The 17,903-nt window shown below is 39.1% G+C and overlaps 2 protein-coding genes across 44 annotated transcripts in view; one reads left to right on the plus strand and one right to left on the minus strand.

The window, feature by feature from the left end:
• Positions 1–17,903, plus strand: part of LOC115580514 (serine/threonine-protein kinase BRSK2-like) — a 208,374-nt gene that overhangs the window by 98,309 nt on the left and 92,162 nt on the right. The window lies entirely within an intron of this gene.
• LOC115580511 (uncharacterized) lies at positions 1,663–17,798 on the minus strand. 31 transcript variants are annotated; one of them, XM_030414944.1, is made up of 19 exons: positions 17,700–17,787; positions 16,821–16,968; positions 14,971–15,133; positions 14,693–14,885; positions 14,046–14,123; positions 13,179–13,256; positions 12,405–12,482; positions 11,536–11,613; positions 10,669–10,746; positions 9,801–9,878; positions 8,933–9,010; positions 7,968–8,045; positions 7,104–7,181; positions 6,280–6,357; positions 5,908–5,961; positions 3,393–4,977; positions 3,223–3,288; positions 2,619–2,780; positions 1,663–2,403 (listed from the first exon to the last, which is right to left on the minus strand). In XM_030414944.1, exons 2-19 carry the CDS (start codon positions 16,927–16,929, stop codon positions 2,366–2,368), a joined length of 3,150 nt encoding a protein of 1,049 aa, XP_030270804.1. In that variant the 5' UTR covers positions 16,930–16,968; positions 17,700–17,787; the 3' UTR covers positions 1,663–2,365. The 31 variants fall into 31 exon arrangements, with proteins under 31 accessions (XP_030270804.1, XP_030270805.1, XP_030270809.1 ...); XM_030414945.1 differs by having other exon boundaries at positions 16,821–17,798; XM_030414949.1 differs by lacking the exon at positions 13,179–13,256.

Raw genomic sequence — 17,903 nt, forward strand, 5'->3', positions numbered from 1 at the left:
ACTCTGGATTATTTGGTCTTTAGGTTGAGGATGAGAAGGTGTGTCAGTGTTGCTCCACAGTTGGGCAAAACACAAAACAAGTGAATGTTAAAAAAAAAGTTATTCTATTTTTTATAACTGATTTTATTTGATATTTTTAGATGGGCAGTATATGGAACCATGAAGGGCTGTTAACTGGAGCTGCAGTTAGCTGTTTGTTTGTTCAGTTAGCCGTGCAGCTAGCCACTGCATACAGCTGGTTTGCCTTTGATAACGATCAATAAATATGATGACATGATTTTTCTTTACCCCCGTTGAAAGATTTAGAAACATCAAAACTGTTGTGGGACGCTGGTATGATGTCAATTTGATGTCTACAGGTTGTTTTCAGCTTTATTGTTGACCACTCACATGGCGTGGTTTAAATTAGGCGAGACTCAGCTGCAGCCTCGCTGGACGTGAGCAGTGAGAAGCACAACTCACACAGCCAGCGTGTTATTCTTTTTGTTAACTAGGAAACCAACACTGAGACAGTTGCTACCTCAGTCCTGAACTAAAGGGTCTTGTCTAATGTTGGTTTAAGACAAATTAAATGAAATGTATCCATCGATTTCTACATTGGGATGTGAACCAAGCCGTGACCTCTGTGCACGTTTCACCCCTACAATCCACTGATCACTGCAATTCTGCTGGAGTGAACAATGATTTAGATACAAACAGGTATAAATGCAGGTCTGATGGAGCCTCCAGTCTCTCCGTCTGTCTCCTTTTCTGTCCGTCTTGATTCTTTAACCTCCCTCAACCATCAACATAATGAGCTGTGTCTGAAGAGGCCATTATTGTGCTTTAACCGGTGACGTATGCATGTTTCTGTAGCAGAGGAGGTGGAGAGGCAGATACAGATGTAGAAGGAACAGGCCACAGGATGCACTCCTCACTTTTTGAGACATTTCTGGAAAAAGAAGCTTAGCCTGCAGTCTATTTCTGCATTAGTCAGCTCCATTGTGGCTGTGCTGCCAATGGAGCAGGATAATGCAGGCACACACACACACACACACACACACACACACACATACGTGTTTTCGGGACATATCGGTACATAAGACAAAAATGTGAAAAATGGGAACGTGCCTTTCCCAAGGTCCTAGAGGCAGGGGAATCAAAGTGTTTCTTCCCCATGCTTCCAGGAATATGCCCATCTGTTGAGATTTTGGCTAGGGCCAACTTTTGGTCAAACCTGATTTTAATGCTACTTGTGAGGACACTGTCAGGTTTATGTGACTTATAGGTGCAATAACATCACACACTGATATTTCCTGTTTAGGTGAATTGTGAAACCCATGGATACACACAAAATTTTCATGTATACATGACTTATAAAGACCAGGAAAGGGTGGGGTCTGTATTTTCACCTTGACTCCTGTTGCATATGTTTGAAATACCTATATAATAGACACAGGTGTACAACAGTCATGCTCATCAGTCAGGTAACCTCTGACAGAAATGTCAGATACTCACATGTTAATACAACACAGTAAAACTGAGCTTTGTAGAGACTTAAAAGGAGACATAGCTAAAAAATGTGGTCAGTCTACTTTTTAAATGTTATTATTGTATTGCATTTATGAATTTTATAGTAGATGTTCATGTAAATAAAAACATGGAACACTTTCTGCCATTCTGTTTTTTAATTGCTGGCAAAATATGTAAATTGAAACAGAACAGACCACAGAAAATACAGAAATCTTGCCTCCTTCCCTCCATGGTATAAGGCAGTGCCGTAGACAAGGCATGTTTGAACTGAACCAGTTTTGTATCTTTCTATAAAAAAGACCACAGTTAACCCTCTATTGAAGCTTACAGCTTCTATGAAACAGTATATTCAGCTAACCTTTCTAAATAAAGTCAGAATTTACATAGCTCCCATTCCAGTGAAGTGTCTAATATTTCAAAAACCAGATTCAACAACTTATGGGTAAGAACAACGCATTGCTGAAAACTTAAGAGGAAGTAACAATCTCTTTAAGTACTTTTTCTATTGCTTATTGAAACTGAGAGTGAACCTCATTTTCTAAAATAAATTATGGCAGGTACTGTGAATAAAACCAGGAGAATGGGGGGTTGAAAAAAACATGCTCATAAATCTGAACATTTGGCAGAACTGAGCAACTTAGCACGATCTTTTACAAACAACATGGAATGAAAATAAAATTCAGTTCAACTGATACAGGATAGTACCTTAGCCACAGTTTGCATGTTATAGTTCTATCTATTCATCTTCCTTTTTGATGCTATGATTCTGTTGTGAATGTAGTATTTGATGGCAACCCAGCCTCTGTCTTTTAGAGCTACCAGCTCTGCTTGGAGGCAGGAGTCACAGTCCCTTTTACCTGGTACTTTGCAGCTCGCTTCTCACCTTCCCAGCTGTCATAAACAGAAACAAAAGAAAATCATTTATTAATGGAACAATGGCTCTGCTAATGTAAAAAATGCAGGATAGAATAGAAAATGAAAAGAATATGTGTTATGATAAAAGCACGCATTCACATACTGCCATGCCTGAGGAGACTTAACTTTTCTTTTCATCACATGTACATTCTCTTCAAACATTCTGTATTTCGGTGCATTTTATATTTTACCATTTCTTGGTTCAGTGTTGCCGTTTTTGTTGTCCAATGTGGTTGAAGCAGAAGTGCCCTCCATGTTGTCCAAGGTGGTTGAGGCAGAAGTGCCCTCCATGCTGTCCAGGGTGGTTGAGTCAGGTGCATGGCTTGGATTTCCAGGAGTCTCAGTTCTGGAGCCTTTGAAAAGTAACAATGAAATATGTTAAATGGATCCCTATGGAAAAGGCTTTCCTGACATGCTACCTCCTCTTTACCTTCCTTCTTGCTCTGCCCTCCAGCGTACTGCTTACTGACTTCTTAGCTTTTATTGCAAAACATTAATTCCCTTTTTGTCATCTAATGTTGCTTTTCTCCATTGCTTTCTTATGTGTCTCCTTTCCTTCACCAATTTCTCGTTTTCTTTCTGTTGTCTAGACCTAATAGGCTTCAACCTGTTCATCTTCTTCTCTCAATGTTTCCAGATCTTCCAGTACAATATTCATAGATGATGTCTACCATCCTTTCGAATTACTATATTGTTGTGCCTTAAGCCCATCTAACAAGATTATCATGGTACCTATTAACTGTCTCCAGTCTGATAACTTAAAGATGTTACCACATACTGTGCGAGTCAGGATACCTTTGTGTTGATGTAGGTCAGCAACGGTTTCTTCGCTGGAATCATCATCACTCGTGGTTACTTCATCTGATTGAGTAAAAAAGTTGGGCCAAAGTTTTTAAATTAAAGGCTGAACATGCATAAATGTTACATTTAAAGCTTTATAAACTATGTTTCAAACTAAATTTTACCGTCATGATTGATCTCGATGTCATCCAGCCCTTTCCCTTGCAGATCAGACAGTTTTCCTTTCTCCATTGCCATGAACAGTTTGCTGACTTTTGCAAGCTGCAGGGTACTCTCTGGAAGCCGGTAGAGTTCTCTGTGGACACGGATGTTGTGTCCGAGAAAGGTGGCAAGTTGATCCATTTCATTTTCTTTAAGATTTAGCACTGTGGACAAAGTGGCGACTTGTTTCCAAAATCTTGTTGAGGTGAGTGCCTCTGGGTACTTTGCACCACATTGTTTAGCATACTTGCGAAAGCAGTCAGAGCCTCTGTAATGGGAAAGGACACCTGGGCGTGCAAACAAGTACACATTCTGTGTGCAGACTTGACATTCATTCCTGTTTGTCACAAGGAGGTGCATTGCAGCGATCATGTCAGATGTGAGAAGCACAGGTACCATTCTTGACCCTTTACCACGAATCTCAACTCTGTCAAAGTGCCTTGCAAGCTTCCTTTCCAATTCAGTAAGGCCGATCATAATGTCAGGATTCAACTCTGTGCGATTCCGCGATGTGAAAACCCGGAGCTCCATTTTTGAAACTTCCCCTTGCCTTTTTCCGTTAAATAGTACTACCTGCGTTAAAGTCACTTTAGCAAGATTTCCGAAGGTTATGCTGTTGCGGTTTTCCTCCAGGTCCTTCACGCACTTAGCAGATTCGGTTGCAAGAAACTGGTGCAGCAGCAACACATCCTGTGTAAATGGTAAAACCTGTGGTTTATTCCATTTGGCTTGTTTAAGTGTACCCAATGCAGCAGCTGAAATGGACTCTGTCCACTTTTTCTCATACAGAGTGGCAAATTGCTTGGCTAACTCTGCAACATCATAGCGATTTGCGATGATGGCATTGCACTGCACAATGCCTGCAACTTTGGCCAAACTGTGCCCCAATTTCAAAGCCAAGGATGGGGTTTTATATGAGTTGCTTTCCAACTCATAACCAGCAACAGCTCTGACTGCTTGTATGACCTGGGGAAAGTTACTGGGCATAACAAGGTCTTCTGTGCTCTTCAAAGGTGTCATAGCTCTTGCCGTTATCAATAATCTTGCCATCTCTCTCATTTTTTGGCATATGTAATCCTTCCTTCTCTCATGTGGTTTCCTGGCGTTATACAGTGACTCGCCAAGGCTAAGAATGTCTCTTTCACTCCTTACTACCAAGGAAATGTCATCCTGGTTCATTTCACAGGCAATCTTCCAAACAGCTTCATGAATTTGATCAGGTTTCGGTAAGTCCAGTTGGATCCGTTTTCGCCCAGTGGGAGGCTCTCCCTCAATGGACTTCTCAGGACAGTTTCTCACATGTCTCCAAAGGCAATCTCTTGCATATAGTCCTTGACAAAACTCGCAATGACGATAACCATCAGACTCTCTTGCTCTAGTGGGTCTTTGACAAGCAACCATTTCCCCAGCACCAGAGGTTGCCATGGTAGCATTAGGGTTAAAGTTATTGTGTGATGTATTCCCTGATGAATTTGCACTGCAACTCATCCCTAAAGGGATAGGGTTAGGGTCATAATCTGTACAATCTGAAGATTCATCAGTAGAGATCTGAAAGAAAATAGAGAAAAAAGCATTATCACATTCCTAAATAGCCAAGATATCATTCCCTGTACAGTACCATCAAATTGTGCATAACACGAATTGACTTGACGTGATGAGTCATTAAAAACATGAAATTGAATTGGGTTTCTTAATAAAATTGTTTTTCTATTTCACTACTGTGTCATATTCATAACCTGGTCACTTAAGCTTTCAGAGTTTCCATCATCAAATCCACCATCATCGACCAAGGGATGTTCAACCTTTAAAACCATTATTAATACTGTAAATACAATTCACTGAATAGACATTTTCACCCCAGTTATATTAAAGTGTAAATGATTAAATGGCTTAGATAACACTTTGAATCCCTAAACCATAACACACCGCAGTGTGTGATTTGATGTTGTATGATATAAAGGAGAACAATGCATAACAAAGTTTTGCGTTACTATGACTCACCTATCGCATAAAAGTATAACAAATGTTTTGTGAAAAAAAATCTTTTGCAACGTTGTCTTTCAAACATGGTGCATGAACTAGAAACAACAAGTGAATGAGAGAAATTCTGCTAGGCCCATGGAGGTTCTTGTAAAATAAATACCTTGAAAATAATTCATTTGAATATGGCCAAATGTTTGGTTTTTGCTTTGATTTGCATACTCAAAGAATTACTCATTCTGGTGAACAGACTCAAAGTCATCTGCCTCTCTCTCTCAAATATCTTTTTCTTGGCATCATTGTAACGTTCCTCACACCGAGCATGATGCCGCTTTAGATTTTGTAGATGACGGCTTGCTCTTGACTGTCCATATCAAGAATCAAATGTAAAGAACCTTAGTCTTAGTTAAGATTCTACAATATTTCCTAAAAGAGTAAATATCCCTAGTCAAAGAACAGAACATTTTTGAATGAAGGAGAAGGAGGCAGCTGTCTTACTTGCTTTGCAGTAGCTGTTTGGTGGAAGGAGACACCTCCAGTGGTCTGGCTGACCTTAAATGAAATGACAGAGATTCATTATTTGTTTGAGATTACACAAAACTGTAACTGGAAATTATGATGCAATTAATTACACTGTAAATGAAATTAATAGTGTTTCTTAATTGTTCTTTGTTGTCAAAGAAAGCTCTAAACCCCACACTGATGTAAATTGATTTACTTCCCCAGAAATCAAATGTTGATATTTATGATATTGTGAACATTTTAAACAAACTGATTGTTTAAATACAGTGAAAGGGCATTCCATGTATGCACTGGAGCCAACTGAGACATATACTTAATTCCAAATAGAATAAAAGAATGTGTAATTACCTGTTGGAAGGATGAAGTGGAGCTCTCACACACTTCTTGGTCTGCAGAAGGTTGAGTCAAGATCTGAACACTTGGTGTCTGCAACAACACACAACAATACAGTGTCAGACATATTCCGTACTATAAATCCTGACTAATTAATGAACAAATGATCATACTTGTTTCAGTGAGCAAAATTCACAGGAAGATTTAAGCTTGTTATGCCAAACTCTATAGAAACTGCTAACACTGTACAGCATCTGCTACCAACCAATATGAGGACATGTAACACACACTCTACAGTCGATGGGTCAGACAATATGGGAACATCACCTGAAACATACTCAAGTCTTTCACAGCCTAAAACAATATGAGGACAACAACTGAAACACACTCAAGTCTTTCACAGCCTAAAACAACATGAGGACATGACGACTGATAACATATAGAATCCATGTTCCTGACTTCTAACTTCTTCTGTTGGTGTCAAAGAAAGCTCTAATCCCCACACTGATGTGAACGGATCTACTTCCCCAGAAATCCAATCATGTTAACTGATCAGCAGATGTTAAATGGACAAAAACATAAGGAAAAAGGACTAAAAATAAAGAATTTAGTGAGAATACAGATCAATTTGATGCTTCAAGGGGGAGTTAGAGCTAACAATTGGTACACCCAATGTCTGTCTGCTAAGCTATTCACAAACAAGTAATGCTAACCTTGTTATTGTGAACATTTTAAACAAACTGATTGTTTTAATACAGTGAAAGGGCATTTTGTGTATGCACTGGAGCCAACTGAGACATATACTTAATTCCAAATAGAATAAAAGAATGTGTAATTACCTGTTGGAAGGATGAAGTGGAGCTCTCACACACTTCTTGGTCTGCAGAAGGTTGAGTCAAGATCTGAACACTTGGTGTCTGCAAAAACACACAACAATACAGTGTCAGACATATTCTGTACTATAAATCCTGACTAATGAACAAATGATCATATTTGTTTCAGTGAGCAAAATTCACAGGAAGATTTAAGCTTGTTATGCCAAACTCCATAGAAACTGCTAACACTGTACAGCATCTGCTACCAACCAATATGAGGACATGTAACACACACTCTACAGTCGATGGGTCAGACAATATGAGGACATCACCTGAAACATACTCAAGTCTTTCACAGCCTAAAACAATATGAGGACATGTAACACACACTCTACAGTTGTTGGGTCACACAATATGAGGACAACAACTGAAACACACCCAAGTCTTTCAAAGCCTAAAACAATATGAGGACATGACGACTGAACACATATAGAGTCCATGTTCTTGACTTCTAACTTCTTCTGTTGGTGTCAAAGAAAGCTCTAAACCCCACACTGATGTGAACGGCACTACTTCCCCAGAAGTCCAATCATGTTAACTGATCAGCAGATGTTAAATGGACAAAAACATAAGGAAAAAGGACTAAAAATGAAGAATTTAGTGAGAATACAGATCAATTTGATGCTTCAAGGGGAAGTTAGAGCTAACAATTTGTACACCCAATGTTTGTTTGCTAAGCTATTCAGAAACAAGTAATGCTAACCTTGCTATTGTGAACATTTTAAACAAACTGATTGTTTTAATACAGTGAAAGGGCATTTTGTGTATGCACTGGGCCCAATTAAGACACATACTTCATCCAAATAGAATAAATTGATGTGTAATTACCTGTTGGAAGGATGAAGTGGATCTCTCACTCGCTTCTTGGCCTGCAAAAGGTTGAGTCAGGGTCTGAACATTTGGTTTCTGCAACAAAACACAACAATGCAGTGTCAGACATGTTCTGTACTATAAATCCTGACTAATTAATGAACAAATGATGATACTTCTTTCAGTGAACATAATTCACAGGAGAATGTAGGCTCATAATGCAAAACTCTATAGAAACTGCTAACACTGTACAGCATCTGCTACCCAGCAAGATGAGGACATGCAACACACACTCTACAGTCGATGGGCCAGACAATATGAGGAGACACAACCTGAAACACACTCAAGTCATTCACAGCCTAAAACAATATGAGGACATGTAACACACACTCTACAGTGGATGGGTCAGACAATATGGGGACATCACCTGAAACACACTCAAGTCTTTCACAGCCTAAAACAATATGAGGACATGCAACACACACTCTACAGTTGTTGGGTCAGACAATATGGGGACAACAAATGAAACAAACTCAAGTCTTTCACAGCCTAAAACAATATGAGGACATGACGACTGATAACATATAGAATCCATGTTCCTGACTTCTAACTTCTTCTGTTGGTGTCAAAGAAAGCTCTAAACCCCACACTGATGTGAACGGATCTACTTCCCCAGAAATCTAATCATGTTAACTGATCAGCAGATGTTAAATGGACAAAAACATAAGGAAAAAGGACTAAAAATAAAGAATTTAGTGAGAAGACAGATCAATTTGATGCTTCAAGGGGAAGTTAGAGCTAACAATTGGTACACCCAATGTCTGTCTGCTAAGCTATTCACAAACAAGTAATGCTAACATTGCTATTGTGAACATTTTAAACAAACTGATTGTTTTAATACAGTGAAAGGGCATTTTGTGTATGCACTGGGCCCAATTAAGACACATACTTCATCCAAATAGAATAAATTAACGTGAATTTACCTGTTGGAAGGATGAAGTGGATCTCTCACTCGCTTCTTGGTCTGCAAAAGGTTGAGTCAGGATCTGAACACTTGGTCTCTGCAACAAAACACAACAATACAGTGTCAGACATATTCTGTACTATAAATCCTGATTAATTAATGAACAAATGATCATACTTGTTTCAGTGAGCAAAATTCACAGGAGGATGTAGGCTCGTTATGCAAAACTCTATAGGAACTGCTAACACTGTACAGCATCTGCTAGCCAACAATATGAGGACATCTAACACACACTCTACAGTCGATGGGTCAGACAATATGGGGACATCCCCTGAAACACACTCAAGTCATTCACAGCCTAAAACAATATGAGGACATGTAACACACACTCTACAGTTGTTGGGTCAGACAATATGGGGACAACAAATGAAACACACTCAAGTCTTTCACAGCCTAAAACAATATGAGGACATGACGACTGATAACATATAGAATCCATGTTCCTGACTTCTAACTTCTTCTGTTGGTGTCAAAGAAAGCTCTAAACCCCACACTGATGTGAACGGATCTACTTCCCCAGAAATCTAATCATGTTAACTGATCAGCAGATGTTAAATGGACAAAAACATAAGGAAAAAGGACTAAAAATAAAGAATTTAGTGAGAATACAGATCAATTTGATGCTTCAAGGGGAAGTTAGAGCTAACAATTGGTACACCCAATGTCTGTCTGCTAAGCTATTCACAAACAAGTAATGCTAACATTGCCATTGTGAACATTTTAAACAAACTGATTGTTTTAATACAGTGAAAGGGCATTTTGTGTATACACTGGGCCCAATTAAGACACATACTTCATCCAAATAGAATAAATTAACGTGAATTTACCTGTTGGAAGGATGAAGTGGATCTCTCACTCGCTTCTTGGTCTGCAAAAGGTTGAGTCAGGATCTGAACACTTGGTCTCTGCAACAAAACACAACAATACAGTGTCAGACATATTCTGTACTATAAATCCTGATTAATTAATGAACAAATGATCATACTTGTTTCAGTGAGCAAAATTCACAGGAGGATGTAGGCTCGTTATGCAAAACTCTATAGGAACTGCTAACACTGTACAGCATCTGCTAGCCAACAATATGAGGACATCTAACACACACTCTACAGTCGATGGGTCAGACAATATGGGGACATCCCCTGAAACACACTCAAGTCATTCACAGCCTAAAACAATATGAGGACATGCAACACACACTCTACAGTTGTTGGGTCAGACAATATGGGGACAACAAATGAAACACACTCAAGTCTTTCACAGCCTAAAACAATATGAGGACATGACGACTGATAACATATAGAATCCATGTTCCTGACTTCTAACTTCTTCTGTTGGTGTCAAAGAAAGCTCTAAACCCCACACTGATGTGAACGGATCTACTTCCCCAGAAATCTAATCATGTTAACTGATCAGCAGATGTTAAATGGACAAAAACATAAGGAAAAAGGACTAAAAATAAAGAATTTAGTGAGAATACAGATCAATTTGATGCTTCAAGGGGAAGTTAGAGCTAATAATTGGTACACCCAATGTCTGTCTGCTAAGCTATTCACAAACAAGTAATGCTAACATTGCCATTGTGAACATTTTAAACAAACTGATTGTTTTAATACAGTGAAAGGGCATTTTGTGTATGCACTGGGCCCAATTAAGACACATACTTCATCCAAATAGAATAAATTAACGTGAATTTACCTGTTGGAAGGATGAAGTGGATCTCTCACTCGCTTCTTGGTCTGCAGAAGGTTGAGTCAGGATCTGAACACTTGGTGTCTGCAACAAAACACAACAATACAGTGTCAGACATATTCTGTACTATAAATCCTGATTAATTAATGAACAAATGATCATACTTGTTTCAGTGAGCAAAATTCACAGGAGGATGTAGGCTCGTTATGCAAAACTCTATAGGAACTGCTAACACTGTACAGCATCTGCTAGCCAACAATATGAGGACATCTAACACACACTCTACAGTCGATGGGTCAGACAATATGGGGACATCACCTGAAACACACTCAAGTCTTTCACAGCCGAAAACAATATGAGGACATGTAACACACGCTCTACAGTCCTTGGGTCAACCATATGAGCACATCAACTGAAACACACTCAAGTCTTTCACAGCCTAAAACAATATGAGGACATGACGACTGAACACATATAGAGTCCATGTTCCTGACTTCTAACTTCTTCTGTTTGTGTCAAAGAAAGCTCTAAACCCCACACTGATGTGAACGGAACTACTTCCCCAGAAATCCAATCATGTAAACTGATCAGCAGATGTTAAATGGACAAAAACATTAGGAAATGGACTTAAAATAAAGAATTTAGTGAGAATACAGATCAATCTGATGCTTCAAGGGGAAGTTAGAGCCAACAAATAGTACAGCTAATGTCTGTTTGCTAAGCTATTCACAAACAAATAATGCTAACCTTGCTATTGTGAACATTTTAAACAAACTGATTGTTTTAATACAGTGAAAGGGCATTTTGTGTATGCACTGGGCCCAACTGAGACACATACTTAATTCTAAATAGAATAAATTAATGTGTAATTACCTGCTGGAAGGATGAAGTGGATCTCTCACACACTTCTTGGTCTGCAGAAGGTTGAGTCAGGGTCTGAACACTTGGTGTCTGCAACAAAACACAACAATACAGTGTCAGACATATTCTGTACTATAAATCCTGACTAATTAATGAACAAATGATCATACTTGTTTCAGTGAGCGAAATTCACAGGAGGATGTAGGCTCGTTATGCAAAACTCTATAGAAACTGCTAACACTGTACAGCATCTGCTACCCAACAATATGAGGACATGTAACACACACTCTACAGTCGATGGGTCAGACAATATGGGGACATCACCTGAAACACACTCAAGTCATTCACAGCCTAAAACAATATGAGGACATGTAACACACACTCTACAGTTGTTGGGTCAGACAATATGGGGACAACAAATGAAACACACTCAAGTCTTTCACAGCCTAAAACAATATGAGGACATGACGACTGATAATATATAGAATCCATGTTCCTGACTTCTAACTTCTTCTGTTGGTGTCAAAGAAAGCTCTAAACCCCACACTGATGTGAACGGATCTACTTCCCCAGGAATCCAATCATGTTAACTGATCAGCAGATGTGAAATGGACAAAAACATAAGGAAGAAGGACTAAAAATAAAGAATTTAGTGAGAATACAGATCAATTTGATGCTTCAAGGGGAAGTTAGAGCCAACAAATAGTACAGCCAATGTCTGTTTGCTAAGCTATTCACAAACAAGTAATGCTAACCTTGCTATTGTGAACATTTTAAACAAACTGATTGTTTTCATACAGTGAAAGGGCATTTTGTGTATGCACTGGGCCCAATTAAGACACATACTTAATTCTAAATAGAATAAATTAATGTGCAATTACCTGTTGGAAGGATGAAGTGGAGCTCTCACACACTTCTTGGTCTGCAGAAGGTTGAGTCAGGATCTGAACACTTGGTTTCTGCAACAAAACACAACAATGCAGTGTCAGACATATTCTGTACTATAAATCCTGATTAATTACTTAACAAATGATCATACTTGTTTCAGTGAACATAATTCACAGGAGGATGTAGGCTCGTTGTGCAAAACTCTATAGAAACTGCTAACACTGTCCAGCATCTGCTACCCAACAATATGAGGACATCTAACACACACTCTACAGTCGATGGGTCAGACAATATGGGGACATCACCTGAAACACACTCAAGTCTTTCACAGCCTAAAACAATATGAGGACATGACGACTGAACACATATAGAGTCCATGTTCTTGACTTCTAACTTCTTCTGTTGGTGTAAAAGAAAGCTCTAAACCCCACAGTGATGTGAACGGAACTACTTCCCCAGAAATCCAATCATGTTAACTGATCAGCAGATGTGAAATGGACAAAAACATAAGGAAAAAGGACTAAAAATAAAGAATTTAGTGAGAATACAGATCAATTTGATGCTTCAAGGGGAAGTTAGAGCCAACAAATAGTACAGCCAATGTCTGTTTGCTAAGCTATTCACAAACAAGTAATGCTAACCTTGCTATTGTGAACATTTTACACAAACTGATTGTTTTCATACAGTGAAAGGGCATTTTGTGTATGCACTGGGCCCAATTAAGACACATACTTAATTCTAAATAGAATAAATTAATGTGTAATTACCTGTTGGAAGGATGAAGTGGATCTCTCACACACTTCTTGGTCTGCAGAAGGTTGAGTCAGGATCTGAACACTTGGTGTCTGCAACAAAACACAACAATACAGTGTCAGACATATTCTGTACTATAAATCCTGATTAATTACTTAACAAATGATCATACTTGTTTCAGTGAACATAATTCACAGGAGGATGTAGGCTCGTTATGCAAAACTCTATAGAAACTGCTAACACTGTCCAGCATCTGCTACCCAACAATATGAGGACATCTAACACACACTCTACAGTCGATGGGTCAGACAATATGGGGACATCACCTGAAACACACTCAAGTCTTTCACAGCCTAAAACAATATGAGGACATATAACACACGCTCTACAGTCCTTGGGTCAACCCATGAGCACATCAACTGAAACACACTCAAGTCTTTCACAGCCTAAAACAATATGAGGACATGACGACTGAACACATATAGAGTCCATGTTCTTGACTTCTAACTTCTTCTGTTGGTGTAAAAGAAAGCTCTAAACCCCACAGTGATGTGAACGGAACTACTTCCCCAGAAATCCAATCATGTTAACTGATCAGCAGATGTGAAATGGACAAAAACATAAGGAAAAAGGACTAAAAATAAAGAATTTAGTGAGAATACAGATCAATTTGATGCTTCAAGGGGAAGTTAGAGCCAACAAATAGTACAGCCAATGTCTGTTTGCTAAGCTATTCACAAACAAGTAATGCTAACCTTGCTATTGTGAACATTTTACACAAACTGATTGTTTTCATACAGTGAAAGGGCATTTTGTGTATGCACTGGGCCCAATTAAGACACATACTTAATTCTAAATAGAATAAATTAATGTGTAATTACCTGTTGGAAGGATGAAGTGGATCTCTCACACACTTCTTGGTCTGCAGAAGGTTGAGTCAGGGTCTGAACACTTGGTGTCTGCAACAAAACACAACAATACAGTGTCAGACATATTCTGTACTATAAATCCTGACTAATTAATGAACAAATGATCACACTTGTTGCAGTGAGCGAAATTCACAGGAGGATGTAGGCTCATTATGCCAAACTCTATAGAAACTGCTTACACTGTACAGCATCTGCTACCCAGCAGTATGAGGACATGTAACACACACTCTACAGTAGATGGGTCAGACAATATGGGGACATCACCTGAAACACACTCAAGTCTTTCACAGCCTAAAACAATATGAGGACATGTAACACACGCTCTACAGTCCTTGGGTCAACCCATGAGCACATCAACTGAAACACACTCAAGTCTTTCACAGCCTAAAACAATATGAGGACATGACGACTGAACACATGTAGAGTCCATGTTCCTGACTTCTAACTTCGTCTGTTGGTGTCAAAGAAAGCTCTAAACCCCACACAATTGTGAATTGAACTAGAAATTATAATCAATAATTTTAATTTAATCTGTCTTTTTCATCTCCTAATACTTAACAGATCTTTTACTGTATAATCTATGAAGAGGATTTACTCACCAGAGCTCGCCATGGCCACTGAGATTCTCCATAGTCATAGGTTATTTCACTCTCTGCTTGGATGTCTTCAATAGCAAACAAGCAAAGATGAGGTTTACCATGGACTGTCAGCTTTTTCATTTTGCAGTTTGAGGACTTGTGGCCATCATTAACCAGCCGACCCAGTGAGTCATCTTCATGGGAGGCATCAATGCTAAACAAAGAAACATATTTAAGTTTTCTGCACTAAAACCATATTGTTGTAAAGCACAGTTAATCTTGTATAGGCCTTTACTTACCACCATGAGCTACTGTTCCATTCAAAATCAAACAGGAAAACATTTTGCTTCTCTCTGTACTTTTTCTGCCGCTTGTCCCGTTCATATTGTGAAATCAACTCCCCACGGTACTCGACCACAAAGGATCCCTTTTCAATTGGTGCACAGGCAAATACACCACGTCCTAATACACAAAAGTTTACTGATAAGTGTCAAGTAATACAATCCAAATCAGGTTTATTAACTGCAGCTGATCAGGTATTCACAAAACATATGCAGAACAAACAAACATAAGACTTTTTAACAGTGAGAAAAAGATCTGAATGGTGTTTGGTGATGTCTGGAATTGATGATTAGGGCTGTAATCAATAAAATCACTTAATGTCCGTGTAAAGCAAATTCAGTCATTTTCTTGTAAACACATTAAATAGGTCATAAACGTATTTCCTTAAAACATGTAAAAAGCATTCAACCATTTAGAATTTAATTTTGGAGCCATGCTCACAAACTGTGTTTCAAAATTTCTGTGTTCAGGATTTAATGGACGGGTCAGAAATCATGGCAGCGTTACGTAACGTGGCCATGATTTGCATAAACCCGGCCCTGCTGCGGAAGTGGTAAAAATACATTCAGTGCATCAGCTTTGGTGGCTTTTCCGCTCGCTCTCGAGTCTTGGATAGCATCTCTTAGAATAGTTTGCAGCTAGCTAACCAGCTAAACAGTCATGTCTCCTCCACATGGCTGGTATATCTTTCCTGGATGCCACAGTGTGCAGGGTAACGACGTTCTTCGCTTATTTAAGTTTCCTAAGGATGACAACATAAGGAAACAGTGATTTTGTCAAGAGGAGCTACTGTGGAAAGTTTCAAATCACCACCATCACCCGTCTCTGCAGTGTCCACTTTACCCCCCTGATAGTTTCAGCAACTATCACCAGGTAAAGTCTGGATATCTGAAGAGTCCGTTGACGCTGGTCAGTGGGGCCGAACAGACCCTCTCCGTCCCCGGCTTGCATCCCCCAGTCCAGCCGACAACAGGTGCTCTAATCTACGCCACCGGCATTACGTGCCCGCCAGAGATTGTCAGTGTGTGCTTATGCATGTTATAAATATTGTACATTTGGGCAATTAAATGCATTTTGCTGAAGGTGCAAATCCTGAAAGTGATTTTACATTGTGCATCCTGTCATGCCCATGTAATGTTAGCAAATGTTATTGCATTCAATCATGACATGATTTGGCCTCATTCCCTGAGCGGAGTCCATCTGACAGCACAATGACAATCTACAGGTAATATTTAATGTACACCAATATAGCTATGACAAGGAATTATATGTAGACTGGGGTTTTACGTTTGTGTGTAATGTAAAACATGGACTGTGAGGAACGAGGCTGAGCACTATCAGTGTCTGACTCAGAGTCAGTTTCTGGCTCTGATGGCTCAAACAGGTCGGGCTGGGTCCGTCCGATGATGCTGCTAGCTTCCATTGTTACTGTAGGTTACGTCTTTGTAGAGCACACGGAGGAGGCTCCCCTCCCTACGTGGGTGTGGCTCCAGCGCCTCTAACTGACACGCCCCCAGCGTTTCACAGCAGAGAGAAGTGCTTGTTTTTCCATGATTTTGAGACCTAATTTTATATACTTGGCAATTTTTTTAATCTTTCAAATTTGGCTCAGTGGTCAATGACACATGTTTCTGTGGTGTGACAAACTCATAACACACATTTATTTCTGCTTTACACGGACTTTAAAAAATTATTATTAAAATAGATGGCAACAATTTCATTAGCAATTTGTTGTGTTGTGTGATTATGTTGTCATGATGTCTAGTAACGTTCACGCAGTAATCATCAGGAATGATATCGAACATACCTTTATAGTCATTGATCCACTGGACCTTTAAACAAGGCTTGTCACCTCCAGATAAAATAAACTGAGTAGCCTCAGCCTCAGGATGAAGTCTGGCTCTTCTTTTTGACATGCTCTTTACTTGGCCATGTAGTCCTCAACCTGCAAACATCTACATGGGAAGATGACAAAAAGTCAATGAGACAAGTACAAAAAAAGACCAGTACTTATTTTGAATCAAAGTGGTATTATTCATAACTCCTTTGCTGATCAGGCTAATAGATCGGTGTAAATCCTGTGTAAATGTCATTAAACATTTAAAAAATTTAACAAATAATATTAACTTACCAAAGCACCAACAAAGCAACTTATAAGATAAATGCTACTATAAAATCATTATAAAACTGTACTCTACCTGTACTGATTAACTAATATCATCAATTTGTGTTAAATAGGAAAACATCATCTAAATTCCAGAAAAAATATCTTGTGCAAAAAAACCAAAAAAACAAACAACTTTGACTGTCTCTGCAGTTGAAGATGAAAACGTTTGTTTGGAGAATGGTACTTTAACTCAGGTTCGCATTGTTATGAACAGTTATATTTAGCAACAACTTCTACTATCTGATTTAAAGATTAAGCAAAAGTAATTAATTAATATTTATGATACATCCCCTCCTGTTGTTTGAGTCCACTGCTGTTTGATTTCCGTTTAGCTAATTGGCTAGCTACTTAACCACTTCACCTCATGAGGTGGGTGTCTAGCATCGACGTCTAAGGATTAAATATCTCCTGAGCACTAATGGTCCTTGATGTGCCGTTCACCAAGAGCTCCGCTGCGGACATATCAGTTTCAGAGGCTTTGCAATTATGTTTTCTAAGGCAGTTATTAGCCAACTTTACCTCATTAGGTGGGCGTCTTGCATTGCCGTCGAAGGATTAAATGTCTCCTGAGCTGAAGGTCCCGGATGTGCCGTTCGCCGAGATCTCCATCACGGGCGTATCCGTTCTATCGCCCAATCAGATGCAGCATCACTGACTGACTGATTGACTAACCATCCAACGCTGACCTGAAACGCGATCATTGTGTAAAGCTAGTTGCCAGCC

This window comes from Sparus aurata, chromosome 4 (genome assembly GCF_900880675.1).
Source record: "Sparus aurata chromosome 4, fSpaAur1.1, whole genome shotgun sequence".
NCBI classification, from domain to species: Eukaryota; Metazoa; Chordata; class Actinopteri; order Spariformes; family Sparidae; genus Sparus; species Sparus aurata.

Bases quoted from the DNA above. Each gene is read 5' to 3' on its own strand.
- LOC115580511 (XM_030414945.1), bottom strand. From the start codon at position 16,929: ATGTCAAAAAGAAGAGCCAGACTTCATCCTGAGGCTGAGGCTACTCAG. The intron at 4,978-5,907 runs GTAAGACAGCTG...ATTTTCTTTCAG, and splicing joins AAACAGCTACTGCAAAGCAA to ATCTCTACTGATGAATCTTC. The intron at 2,404-2,618 runs GTAAAATATAAA...TGTTTATGACAG, and splicing joins CAACACTGAACCAAGAAATG to CTGGGAAGGTGAGAAGCGAG.